The 14,080-nt window shown below is 35.8% G+C and overlaps 2 protein-coding genes across 3 annotated transcripts; one reads left to right on the forward strand and one right to left on the reverse strand.

The window, feature by feature from the left end:
• The first annotated feature begins 208 nt into the window (after positions 1-208).
• LOC123880294 (mitochondrial thiamine pyrophosphate carrier-like) lies at positions 209-5,180 on the forward strand. Of its 2 annotated transcripts, XM_045928333.1 has the most exons (5): positions 209-605; positions 1,601-1,692; positions 2,536-2,731; positions 3,656-3,880; positions 4,878-5,180. In XM_045928333.1, the coding sequence occupies exons 1-5, from the start codon at positions 348-350 to the stop codon at positions 5,088-5,090; spliced, it is 984 nt and encodes a 327-aa protein (XP_045784289.1). In that variant the 5' UTR covers positions 209-347; the 3' UTR covers positions 5,091-5,180. The 2 variants fall into 2 exon arrangements, with proteins under 2 accessions (XP_045784289.1, XP_045784290.1); XM_045928334.1 differs by lacking the exon at positions 3,656-3,880.
• A 952-nt stretch (positions 5,181-6,132) lies between these two features.
• On the reverse strand, positions 6,133-13,349 carry LOC123880296. Its single transcript, XM_045928337.1, has 4 exons — positions 13,064-13,349; positions 12,932-12,990; positions 7,347-7,654; positions 6,133-6,410 (listed from the first exon to the last, which is right to left on the reverse strand). The coding sequence occupies exons 1-3, from the start codon at positions 13,079-13,081 to the stop codon at positions 7,375-7,377; spliced, it is 357 nt and encodes a 118-aa protein (XP_045784293.1). The 5' UTR covers positions 13,082-13,349; the 3' UTR covers positions 6,133-6,410; positions 7,347-7,374.
• Positions 13,350-14,080: the final 731 nt, after the last annotated feature.

Below are 14,080 nucleotides of genomic sequence, written 5' to 3' on the forward strand. Positions count from 1 at the left end.
CAAACTTATAACACCCCTCTTTTTGGGTCGGGGGTTAAAAACGTTTAGCGCATGTTTGGCGTAACGCTTTCAATAAGTGTCATGTCAAAAGTACGGGCTTACACCTTTAAAATAAGGACTAAAATCGTACTTGACATTTGACACATAAAGTTAAAATAGCGCGTGAGAAGTCATTTTTATGCATTATATTTATTTACACAATCAATCATTCAATACCCAATCAATCATCGGTCTGTCAGTAAGACAGAGAATAACACAACATGATAAAAATAAATTAACCAACGTAATACTCTAATATGAATAATGATTGAATTTGTAAACCGAATCGATGCGAAAACTTATCAGGAATGATTTCAAGTAAGCATCCAAAAATGGTTGGCTATAGTCAAGAAGATTCTCTGTCACACAGCCAGAAGTTGATAGCTGGTAGTGTTTCTGGGCTGGTGACCCGCTTTGTAATTCAGCCTTTAGATGTGCTAAAATTAAGGACACAGTTGCAAAAGAAAATGCCTGAAGGCAAATCACTTAATTTACACAGCATGACAAAAAAAATTTTAACGGAAGAGGGCATAACCGCTTTTTGGCAGGGCCACGTTCTTGGACAGGTAAGACTTTATTGCACAGACATCGCTGCTTTTTTAGAATTATAGACACTTTCATTATTTGTAGGATAAGTTAGTTTTTTATTGAACTTTACTTTCGTAAGTAAGATGTTTGTATGAAATCTTGCAGCGGATTTTTAATTCGTTTTATTGAACTGATTTTTATGAAACTTCGTACCATTTTCGTTGCAATGAACCCATGACACTATTGTGTACTTTGGGTCCCAAATCCTCAAATATGTTAATAAGCCGCGAGGACTAGAACCATCAACAGATGCTGGTTGTAAATTAAAGTTGTGGGTACCAGGTACTCATCGTCATCCGATAGGGTTGCAACTTTATACTGTTGTTGTTGGGACTTGCATAAAGGTTTCTGACATAGAACCATCAACGTGCAATATGTGGTACGTGAGTCGCATTGCAACGCATGATATGTGGCACGGTGGCATTAGGTAGAGATGGCAACCGGGGTGGGGACGCCCGCACACCTGCACAGCCTCCGCGCTCACCCGCGAATAGGCGCGGGTGACGTGCGAGCCGTCCCCCCGCCTCATACCCCGATTGCCATCTCAACCTGTCACGTACTATAGGTAGCTAGGTAGCTAACTAGGTAGGCACGTAGTTTTAAACGATACATTTCCAAAAGCAGCATTAGATCACACTATAATATTATAAAGGCGAAAGTTTGTATGTGTGTGTGTGTATGTTTGTTACTTCTTCACGCAAAAACTACTGGACGGATTTGGCTGAAATTTGGAATGAATATAGATAATATTATCCTGGATTAGCACATAGGCTGCTTTTTGTCCCGGAAAATCAAAGAGTTCCCACGGGAATTCGAAAAACCTAACTCCACCGCGGGCGAAGTCGCGGGCATCGGCTAGTATTTAATATAGAATGCCAAGGATAATGATTATACAGTAAATGTGTAAAATAGGTACAGTAAAGTGATAACTACCTAGGACTGTGTAAATAACTCGTTTTCTATTTCTTTATAGGCACATTCGATTCTCTCTTCGACGAGCCAATTTTTCGTATACGAAATGACCACAAAACTCATTTCTAGCTATCCTGTAGATCCTAAATACAAGTGAGTTTATATTATTAACTAATAAATCAAGGAAGTATAGATATAGGAAGTAAAAATGTATATCTATTCTGCATAACCTTTTGTTCCCATTATGGGATGCATTTTCAAAAATCCTGTCTTAGTAGTTGTCTAGTAAAATTTCATTCCTTCAGACCTACCGTGTTCAGCTCTTCATGTTTCATTGCGCTTTGTATAATTTATGGTATAGGTAAGTCCGTGCAAAGTCGGGATGAGTAAGCTAGTATTTTATACTTTGCTAAATACCCATTACCCATTCTACAGAGAAAATATTAATAATAATTCGTTAAAATTAATTTAAAAATAAATAGAATAATACTATCGCCTTATGTTTTTAATGAAGAAGGATGGCTACTCGTTTTTGCTTTATAATAGTTTTAGGCAATTTGTGAGTTTTTACTGTGAAAGTTGACTGAAATGGCTGGAATAATATTATGAGCTTTGAACACTATGAGTACAAACAATAATAGCATTTTTTTGAGTCCATAACAAGTTAGACTTTTTGACTGCGATCCCACCTGGTGGTAAGTGATGATGCAGTCAAAGATAGAAAGGGGCTAACTTGGAAGGGATATGGTAGTTTTATTAAACCAGTACCGGAATATTAAACCGCTCGGCGACATGGTTTTACCAATAGAATGGTAACTAGCTAAGGCTGTAGGGCAGAAGCTTCTCACCAAACCAGACCATAGACAATTTAGAAATTATAAATCCCCAAATTGCATCTGGTGGGAATCGAATCCGGAACCTCGCACTAATAAGAGTACGCTGTCACTGTGTCGGGTAGTTTGTCAATTAGGTACAGCCGTATTTTTCTTTTTGTAGATCTGTTCTAGAATTTATGTGTGGCATAACTGCAGGCTTTTGTTGCGCCACGCTCACCATTCCTCTGGAAGTTATCCGAGTACGACAGGCGTTGGTAAAGCAACAATATGGTGGTTTGCTTAATGGTGCCAAGGCGGTGTACGCATCTGGCGGAGTGATGGCCTTTTTTGAAGGCTGGACAGCTAGTGTACTTATGGTAAACTATTTTTGTGGACGTATCTACACTCGTATTAAATCGTTGGCATGCCACTGTTTTACATTCGGTTGTACCTACGCAAATTTTTATACTAAATTCAACGGACAGGTATAGACTAATAGTGCTATTAATTTGTAATAGTGAACAAGTCGTACCTAATCGAATTTTTAAAAAACAGTTTTTTTTTTAATTCGAAAAAGAATATAATTTTAATAATGACCATTATTCCCCTTTTCCCTCCAACTAAGCGTAAAGCTTGTGCTATGAGTAGATATGACAATAGTGCAACGGATGGCGTTTGAACCGCCGCGCCGCCCGACCTTTCAGATATCAGTCCGCTCTTGTAACCTTTGAGCTATTGAGGCTATAAAGTTATAATCCTTCAGGCTCAAAATGTTGAATTCCCTAATATATTATATTGTATTGGCAATGAATATCAAGCTCGTAGGTATCATCCTGGATCCTTACAGCAATCCATACTAATATTATGAATGCGAAAGTGCGTCTGTCTGTCTTTCTGCCCACGGCCTAACAGTTTAACCGATTCTGACGTAATTTGGTACAGAGTTAGCTTATATCCCGGGAACGGACATTGGCTACTTTTTATCCCGTAAAATCAAAGAATTCCCACGAAAATCCTAAAGACTCATCCGCTTAACCGATTTATATGAAAAGTACCGAGCTAGCTTGCGTCCCTGTAATTTACATAGGCAACTTTTATCCCGGAAAATATAAGAGGGATCTTTAAAAGCTAATTTCCCGCGGGACGAAGTCGCGGGCATGCTCTAAGTAGTTTGTGTATATTTGTGCCTCAATTATTTCTGTAATGAGCGTTAGAAAAAAAGAACTTTTAGTGTGGCCAGCATAACAGCTTCAATCGCATAATTAGCCTTAAAATATTCACTAAGTATTTACTTATTTCAGTTGGGGCCCCAAGTTGGAATAACTTTTTCCGTATTCAGTTTGATGCAGCCAATGATACTCAGTTATCTCTACAAATGTAACAGTGACTGTGACCATCCGAAAACAAGTGCTCACAAGCCAGAACATCTAGTTCTGGCTTCGTCCATCGCTGGATCTATTTCTGGAATTGTTTCTAAAACGACTACTTATCCTTTAGATCTTGCTAAACGCCGATTGCAAATAGCAGTTAGTAGCTTTATTTATGACTCGCTGATGCCCGCGTCTTCATCCGCGTGGATTTAAATTTGTTGATACGTTTGCTCCGTTTCGACGTGATTGGAAAACAAACCAACAAGCAAACACACTTCTGCATTTATAATATGGGTAGTGATGGTAGATGGTAGTAAAACTTGACCACCTACTAAGACGGCAAGCTAATTAAAAGCTCGCAAAATCAGTTTTAATAACCCAAATAGAATGAAATCAAATAAAATGCGAGTTATTATGCTCCGCAGCCGATAACTATATTGTTATGAAACGAATCAAAAAAATGTTTCATAATAATATAAATAATTAAATAGTTACGCCGCAGAGAGTAGTACGCTCGAAAAATAACGGAAACAAACGTACTTTCCTTTCTATTATAATAATTTATTATTTCGCAAAAAGAGAACAACCGGGCGTGGGTTTAATTAACCCAGTTTAAATTAATGTTCTCATGTCGGATTTACTTGCGCAGCACAAAAATCTCTTAAACCGTAACTGTGAGAGGTTGGTTCTTTATGCGGACCTACTGCATTAGATAAAGAAGGGTTTAAAAATATGGTTTCGCTAATATTACCTACCTATTAAATAAAGCCTAACTAGAATTCCACGTATAATAAACAACCAGGGGGATATTAATTTCATTTTAAATACAGACATAAATAGAAATTGTATCACAACAAGTAGGTACCTTAGTTATGGATACCTACTGATACTTAGTAAAAACTGTGTTGCCATCAGTAAGAGCTGTACTGCATATTTATTATATTATAATATAATTGTATATGATGTTTTCAATAATTATTAATAATAATTTGATGATTATTTTTTTAAGCAATTCTCCTTTTATGAATGATCAGTCAATCACTTATCATTAGAGCTAAATGATGGCATAATACTTCGCAGAATCAAGCTCGCGGTTTGAACCTGGTTTAGTATATTTCAATGAGTTGATTGATTTTATATTCTTTCCTTTCAGAGCCACAAGCCACTAGAACGATTTCAAGCCCCGACCACGTCCAGAAATCTAATAAAATGTACCGAGCTTATAAAGTGTTTAACAGATACTGTTAAAATCGAAGGTTTCTTTGGATTATATAGAGGCCTTTTGGTGACTGTTTATAAAGCTCAAGCTACCAATGTAGTTTTGTTCACAACTTACGAATTTGTATGTTTTCTGTTAAGGAAATAAATAAATAGATAAATAGTTTATCTTGTTCATTATATTGATATTTTGCTCTAAGATTTACGGTGCAGTTTATGGGTAAAATAAAATAACTATTTAAAATATTCGGCTCTTTATTCCTTTCTTTGGTTCTTATGTACTAAATGGTAACATTTGTGAAAATTGACATCAAATATTTACAATACAATCCACTTGACAATATTATTAGGTAGATACAAGTAATAATTTAAGATCTATCTAAAGACGCACGAGTTGCTTCACAAAGGAACTTAGTCAGAAGACATTAAGCATGTTACATCACAAGACGACCGCAGGGATGCGCAAGAGCCAACATCTACAAGATAGCTATTACAAACTAACGCAACATAATTTTCAGCACTGAAAATGCATTGTGACGTCACCGAAAGCATAGAAGAAAAGCTGTTGACTATGCCATCTGTATTGACTAAAGGCCGATTCACACCAATTGCGTATGTAGCACGTACACGTGACTCGTGCGTAGCGACGCGCGTGAACCCATAGACATAACTGCACGCATTAAGTCTACGTGAATGTTAACGCCACGCAAGCGGTATGCCATGTCTCATACAGTTCCATACATTACAACGCAATGCTACGCGCTACGTTTACGCTTACGCAGCCTGTATGAACGAGCTCTTAGTGCAATGTCACTCGGATTTTCAATATTGAAAAAACTTACAGAAGTGTAATTTTAAAACTATGAAACAACAGTGGATTTTTTTTTAATTTTAATTGAAATAATTAAAATTTCTCAATTTGTGAATTAAAGGCATTAACATCAGTTTCTACGTCTATCAGCACTCCAATTAACATTTGCATGTCGGAGACGCGACCCTGAAGTTTTTACGCATCCCAAAATCGCCCAACGCGCCTAGAAATTTTCACTTCAAATACAATTATTGCAACTCAGGTCAAGCCTGTTGTAGGTCTTGTTTGTGATCGACTATAGCTCGATCACAATATCGGTCGATATTGATAATGCTCTTCAGTCAGTTGGTACTAACTGTCTGAAGCGCATATAACATTATAAGCATTTTAAACATCCTGTGGGTGTCCAAGTCTGTGAGAAACTGGATATCAACCAGACCTAAATGCTTCTTGGATATTTGTTACATAAATCTTTAATTTGTTGACATTATTCTTATGACTAGTCTTAGATTATTTCAACAAACAGAATGCAGAATGGTCTAGCATTTTTAAAATATGCTATAAATACTATGAATTCAATAAATGTGGCGGGTGGATGATTTCTGAAAATATTTATAATCAAAATTTTATTTTAACTATCAGCTACTTATTATGTACCTGTAAACAATAAGAAACAAAAAATAAATTAGTAAAACTGTAAAGTAATTTTTGAATTGTACTGAAAGAGGAATGCTTAGACATAATAAATAACAATACTAGGACAAAACGAAGTGCATACGTAAGCATAACAAAGCCATATTCTGTTTCTTTTATTTACGATCATTATAATAATAAATAAATTTGCAGCACGAGAGAAACCACCAATGCATTGCTGGATTTAACAAGTTGTAGGAAAATAAGGTGTCCAGGCGCAAACATTTCCTTCCAATGACATCCAGAGCCCTTTTTACCTTACGGCATCTTTATGCGATCACAGTAGGTTGATTTCGTCCGTGTGGGTTTAGGAATTTTATAAATCCCCTGGAACTGCCATACCCTTCTAGCCCACTATAATCTTAGTCTGCATCATCACTTACCACCAGGTGCGATTGCTGTCAAGAGTTAACTTGTAATGGAATTGAAAGAAACTCCGTTTTCAGTATGAAAGCTATCTCTATAGTATATAGTGCACCAATTAATAGGTGATGCCTGCTAATTTGATATAAGTTTTTTTTAAATCCCCTGGAAACTCTGATTTTCCGAGATGAAAAATAGCCCATGTCCGTCTCTGGGATGCTATCTCTGTACCGAATTTCATCAAAATGGGTTAAATAGATGGGCCGTGAAAACTTAGCACTTAGACAGACAGACATTTCCCATTTAATTGATTAGTATGGATTATACTTATATTGTGACGGGCAACAGACAGGGCAATCGAGAGGCCGCTCACCAACCAGATGGGCAGACCAGCTGAGAGACTCCAAGTGCAAATTTCACACAATTGCAAAACTAGCGATAGAAGCTGATGGACGCAATTAATCCGCACGAGGTTGCAAGAACACCAGGACCACGATCTTCAGAAATGAAGGAACGACTAGAGAGAGGGATACTTACATTAATCTAGGATGATGTATGTAAAAAATCAGTGCCAGCCGTGCGACAGCGCCTCGCTCTCCCATCCATGGTGATGTTCCTCCTCGTGATGGACGGGCACGAACACTTGCTTCTCAACCACCTCCTTCTTGTACACCGGGAATGGAACGTGCTGGATTACAGGTACAGGTACATGCTTCACTACAGGGACCTCTTTGATGACCTGTACCTCTTTCACAACCGGCACGTGAACCGGGTAAGGTACTTTCGATACGTGGTGATGGTGGATGGTGTGAACCTTGTACGGTACGTGGATTATTACCTTTTTGCTGGAAAGAAAAAAAAACATTCATTTAAACTGTCCTAATTATCTTAATTATCTTCTAAGTAACTGTCTCATATTTAGTTTTGTATTCTCATAAATATTATTATTGAATTTAATAAAGAAATGGGGAGGCTGTCATAGTTGTCAGTTCTAGGCATTATTTTTGTGACGGTGGTCCATCTAAAAAACCCCGCCAAATGCTAGTCAGACGTAACCACAATATCTGCTTTTCATGATTCTAGGTGAACAGGAAATAATTATCCTATAGATTTCTAGACAGACACGACAGACAGACAATTAAGTGATCCTATACGGGTTCCTTTTTTCCTTTTTAGGTACGAACCCTAAAACTAAACTATTTAGGAATACGCAAAATATTATTTTTCCATAATACTATAATGTATTTAAACAAAGAATATTGCAAACAACAATTCGTAAAGTAATTTGTAAGCTGTGACCAAATGTCGGCGGTTCAAACCCCACCCGTTGCACTATTGTCGTACCTACTCCTAATACAGCTTTGCGCTTAGTTGAAGGGGAAAGGGGAATATTAGTCATGATTAACATGGCTAATATTCTTCAATAAAAAAAAAAAGTAATAATAATAATATTTTTTATATTACATATATATTAAAAAATACAGAATCTTAAAAGAGCGAGGCCCCACTCGCGCTTGGCTGGTTTCTTGTATGGCTTTTGACGTTGTTATTAGCTTTGATCACACTCATTACTGAGAAAGTACGCCGTCGTTGATATACCATTATTTTATTGCTAACTTGATATACCTACTTGACATTTTGAGTAAGTGCGTGAACTAAAGTGGAACGAAAGGAACTGATGTCCAAATTGAATAGGTTTTCAAGCCCATGTACTGTTTACTATGAAAGAGAGTTATAAAATCATGTTTATCGGTCACATAAATACAATAGACCTTAAGAGCCTTTACATATCCATTTTAGTGCAAAATACTCATTTGATTTTAATAAATGAGGTGTCGCGGTCGTCTCGTTAGCTTCAACTTAGCTTGTCCTAACAAATCTAGTAGGACAAAGTCTCGACACTAGACTACAGCTCAAGTGTAAATGCTTACAATATAACTTAAGAATAACGCAGACAACCGCTTTTGTGTGTGACCTATTTTTAATGGGCAACGGATGACGGCACGAAGCTGGATACCACCGATTTTATAGACTCAATGAATCGATTGCGTTATCCCATGTTTACTCGTATGTTGGTGATGAGAGATCCGTCAACATAATATCAATATGAAGACCATTTGACACTAACAGTCAACTTTACAGGCGTAACGCATAACTGAGTAGGTTTCTACGGTAGTGGAGAGGAGCGAGAGGGGTGTGATGACGTGACGGGAGAACTCAGTGATTCGTCAACTCACTCTCTTGCACCACTCCACAACCGCAGGAGCCTACCCAGTTATGCGCTACAAGGCGCTACAGCTTTTCCCGGTCGCTCAACCCACTCGGCGGGTCACTAAAGAAACGATACACAAAATTACTGTCATTTTGTAGAGCAGACTTCTTCGAATGTACTTGTATATCACACTAATATTATAAAGGAGAAAGTTTGTATGTGTGTGTGTGTGTGTGTATGTTTGTTACTCCTTCACGCAAAAACTACTGGACGGATTTGGCTGAAATTTAGAATGGAGATAGATTATACCCTGGATTAGCACATAGGCTACTTTTTATCCCGGAAAATCAAAGAGTTCCCACGGGAATTTTAAAAAACCTACATCCACGCGAACGAAGTCGTGGGTATCAGCTAGTTATGTCTATAAACGAACGAACGTCGACTTTAGTTGGACCAAGTACTTTATCAGACGTCTGCGATAGGCGTTAGGTATAGGTACTTCAATTACATAATGGCGGGAAGGAGCCAGCGGGTTTAATGAGATTTATGATACTTGCATCTAACGTTTGGCCTTTCACTGGGAATACCTGAATATGCCGATCAAAGTTTGCTTCTTAACGTTTGTTATTTTATACTGTACCTACCTCCTCGTACTTAAGCATATAGGTACTAATCTTATGACTATTCTCTTTCAATTAAAGATAAATACGTATAAATAACATTATTTCACTAGAATAACAATTATTAACAACTCTATTTGGCTGGATAAGCGATAGAGAGCCTAAAGATATTCTATAATAATAATAATATAATATAATATATTATCCGTAAGTATAATCCGTAAGTGAAAAATTTCCGTACATCAACTATATTTTTAAAATTTTAATTTTAGTAAACGTTATAATCGATATAGATCCCAAAACAGTATTTTTTTATATATTTTTCCTGTTTATCTATGTCTGCGTGTGCATCGTGCTTAAATGACTGAACAGACCAAAGAACGGGCTTGATTGCAACTTATCATATTTATACTCGTAGCTAAATCTCTTTGATAACATTTAGGATAGCTTTTATCCCGTAAAACAACAGAGGTCTATTCGTGATAGGAATGAAAGTGAATAGAAAAGTTTTGAGTTATCATAATATAGACTGCAGAAACACTATTAGTAGATAGACTGTGGAATGAATACCTAGTTAGAATTGTTGATTATTTATTATACTCTTCATTCTATCAAGAGAATTTTGTAAAATGGATATTATATAAAATTGAAATTATCTTTATAGATTTTTTAAATTTCTAAATACTTTCTTATGGATTTGTTTTTTTTTTTAATTCGAGGCAGATAATATTCTAATGAAGATGATATTACATGATTGTATACTTTATATATTTATCTAAAGAAGTCTAGAATGTTATATGGAAAGCCTTCTTCGGTAACAGTAACCGTAAAGGTAATGACGCAATTTCCCAAGAACTCTTGCACAAAAAAACTCAAGGAAATTTCACTGCTTTTTCTGCAACCACTGACATTATTATTACTACATCGAGTAAGTACCATAAGTTATATAAAATAACAGTATACGGTCACACTTCCTCGAATATTTCCATACCCATTGTTTGTGTGACTTATGTAGATCAGAGATCAAGTATTTTATTTTTGTTAAAGTAAACCATATAGACAAAATTATTATAGTAAAATAATTAAAGGATGAGGTGTGTCGTATTGACAGAGATAAAACGATTATCATAATAATTATATGCCTACCTAGGTACATAATATGAGAAGAAGTATAAGAAGAAGAGATATATTACATAAACGGGTAATGTAACTAAATCATACGTAATAAATCGCAATAACTCGCAATAAATCCTTCTTACTACTGACTGATAGTTAGGTCCGGTATTTTATTTACAATTGTTAATTAGTAAAAATATCACAGAACTGCACACATTATATACCTAGGTAAATAAAGGTTGTAAACTAGGTAGATAAAGACTAAGGAATCATATTATATCACTCGTGAGTATTATATTATTTAATTTTGTTTGTAATTATTTAAGTATGTTCGATGAGCGAGAACTGTAGTGCCTTTGTGTGTCCACAATAATATTTAAAATCATACCCTGATAGATTATACCCTGGATTAGCACATAGGCTACTTTTTATCCCGGAAAATCAAAGAGTTCCCACGGGAATTTTAAAAAACCTACATCCACGCGAACGAAGTCACGGGTATCAGCTAGTCAATTACTAAACACGGTGGATACTAGGTATATACATGTATAAATCTGGAGCATACTCCTAGCATGAACAGTTGTTTGTAGAATTACATAACGCGCTATAGATTTTACAAACATTAGTATGATTACTGATGTTAACTTTTACGAGTCGTACACATTTCGGATCATGCTCTATTACATTCCCTACATTTGAGATACTTTCTTTTGTTTTCGATAACTGGTCACGTAAGCACGCTGCAATAGCGAAGCCACTGTCTATTATCCGACAGACAAATAGAACTGTGGTACGGAGATTTTCAAAATTACTAAAGCTTACATTTAACTATATCCCGTAGCGGGGCGATATATTCCTAATAATTTTAAACAGATCAGCTTCTTGCGTAAATAAATTACGTAAGTAAAAAATAGAATACTGCGTAATTAACAATGTTTAGGAATACTTTAATTAAATACCTATTATTACAAATATATTTAGTTCGTTGAAAAAAATTGATTAGTTTTGCAAAAAATAAGGTAATACCAAATGTTATTTTGCGTTGTAAAAGTATCACAAAATAGCATGTTCGCGCCCGGGTTAAAGCTACTGAAACCAGTGTACCAGCTCACTACTGAGCACGGGTCTCCTCTCAAAATGAGAAGAATTTGGCCATAGTCTACCACGTTGGGCAAGTGTGGATTGGCAGAATTCACACACCTTTGAAAACATCATGGAGAACTCTCAGGCATGCAGGTTTCCTCGTGATGTTCTCCTTCACCGTTAAAAGCTAAGTGTTTTTTACTTAGAACTCCGAAAAATTAGAGGTCCATACCCAGAACTGACCCCCGGACCTCCGATTAAAAGTTCGATGTCTTAACCACTAGGCTATCACCTAGGCAAGGCATTGCAGCCGAAAAAGGTAAATATTATTTTTATAGAAAGTATGGAAGGTTTATTGTACGAATATCAATACATACAAATTAAATAAAATATTTATTTATAATTTCAAAGTCCAAAATGGATTATTTAATTTTTTTCCTGCCTTTCTCTCTATTTGGCCGAGCTTAGCTTTTAAACAGTTTAACCAATTTTATATTCATACGCATAGGCAAAGAGTGATCTAAACTAATTTTTATCCCAAAAAACCATCCTACATCATTATCATTACAGGATTGATTTTAAAAAACCTAAACCCAGGCGGACGAAGTCACGGGCAAAAGATGATAAAAAATATAATTTAATAAAACGCTCACATCTTTTGTAAGCAAGCAACGTTTTAATAGCTAGTTAAACCTAGCTAAACATTTCAAATAAAAATAAACGCCTTGCAATCATCAATAAGAAACCATGATTTACAAAACCAATAAAAAGTTTGCTCATTCAGTCAAACAAACGTAAAAAGAAAGAAACGAACCTTTAATGAATGAGTTGCGGTTATAAAATCTTTCTTATTTTTATTTATTGTCTTTTGATCTTGAATTGAAACTGGCTTAAATCAAAGCTGACTAAATGGATTAATTTGTACTTAGGTTAATTAATTGATTCGTTGCATTTTGTTTACAATTATTAAGTACAACTGACTCAAAATGGAAGATTTAGGGTTAAGTGTCTAGATTTTCATCTATGCGTAAGAATTACCTAATCGTGTGCAGGGAATAAGTAAAACGGAAATTAGTGATATAGGTACTTACTGTCCGTGGCCTCCAGGAGTAGGTATAGCTACAACTGCAGCGACCATGATGGCAACAAGCTGAAAAAAAAATATATATTACATTTCTGCTGGCCTAAGTCAAAACAAATCATTCATTAACATTGAAACTTACAGCGAGGTTGGCGTACATCTTGCTTGGTTTGCTGGACTGATTCAATGTATCACTTGGCCTGCTGAGACTTGCTGGCTTTCTACTTACTTCAATCCTTCCTCAAGCTTATATACGCCATTCGTGTGTCCAAGAATTGCATAATCCTTCCCCCATGTTCCCTACTAGCCCGGTTAACCCGACCATATTAGAAAGGTGATACAGATTGAACAGTTTGGAGTAGAAAGGCGCCTTTTGATTTTGGTGGGGCACTCACAGGTGGGGTGAAATGAAGAGTAATTCTAAAAGTACTCGGCGTAAGTATATTTACTACCATTAAAGTGTAACAAGTCGGCATGCGTGTGATAGTTTATTGAGTGCACAAACTTTTCTTAGTGAATAGGATTCCACGGAATGCTTTTATATCGATCCTGGTGACCTATATGTAACTGTATTTTATAAATTAAAGGGATTTTATTTGTAATTATTTTTTGTATATATGGATTGAAAAATTGTGGATAAAATTAAACGAAATTATCTATGCGTAAAGGTAATATCGAGGAGGACGCGAGCTATAGGAAGTCAGCTATTTTATAAAGTATTACGTATTCATCTAGTTTAAATGGGGACCATCAGAATATTCTAGAGCTTTAGTGCATAAGACTGTGATGCAATCATGGATAATACCTGTTACTTATGTTTTAGGCTTAAAGAAATAATATCTTCATTATAATTTATTATGATTGCCTACGGTGTCATGGGTTTCTATCATTAAGTGCTTGGCGACTTTAACTACTACATGTTATATGCCATATTATTTATTCAATTTATTTATTTTCTGCTGAGCGTACGAATACAAAATAAATTTCAATAATTTTACTGTAGATACGAATACTGTATTATTCCATTAATTGTACCTACTGTAGGTAAGATTGTTTTGTAGAAACTTAATTTTACTTTTATGGTAGGTACTCTACTTACACCTATTATAAATGCGAAGGTATGTCTGTCAATCTGTTACCTTTCACGGCTCAGCCGCTA

Source organism: Maniola jurtina, chromosome Z, assembly GCF_905333055.1.
Source record: "Maniola jurtina chromosome Z, ilManJurt1.1, whole genome shotgun sequence".
Lineage (NCBI taxonomy): Eukaryota > Metazoa > Arthropoda > Insecta > Lepidoptera > Nymphalidae > Maniola > Maniola jurtina.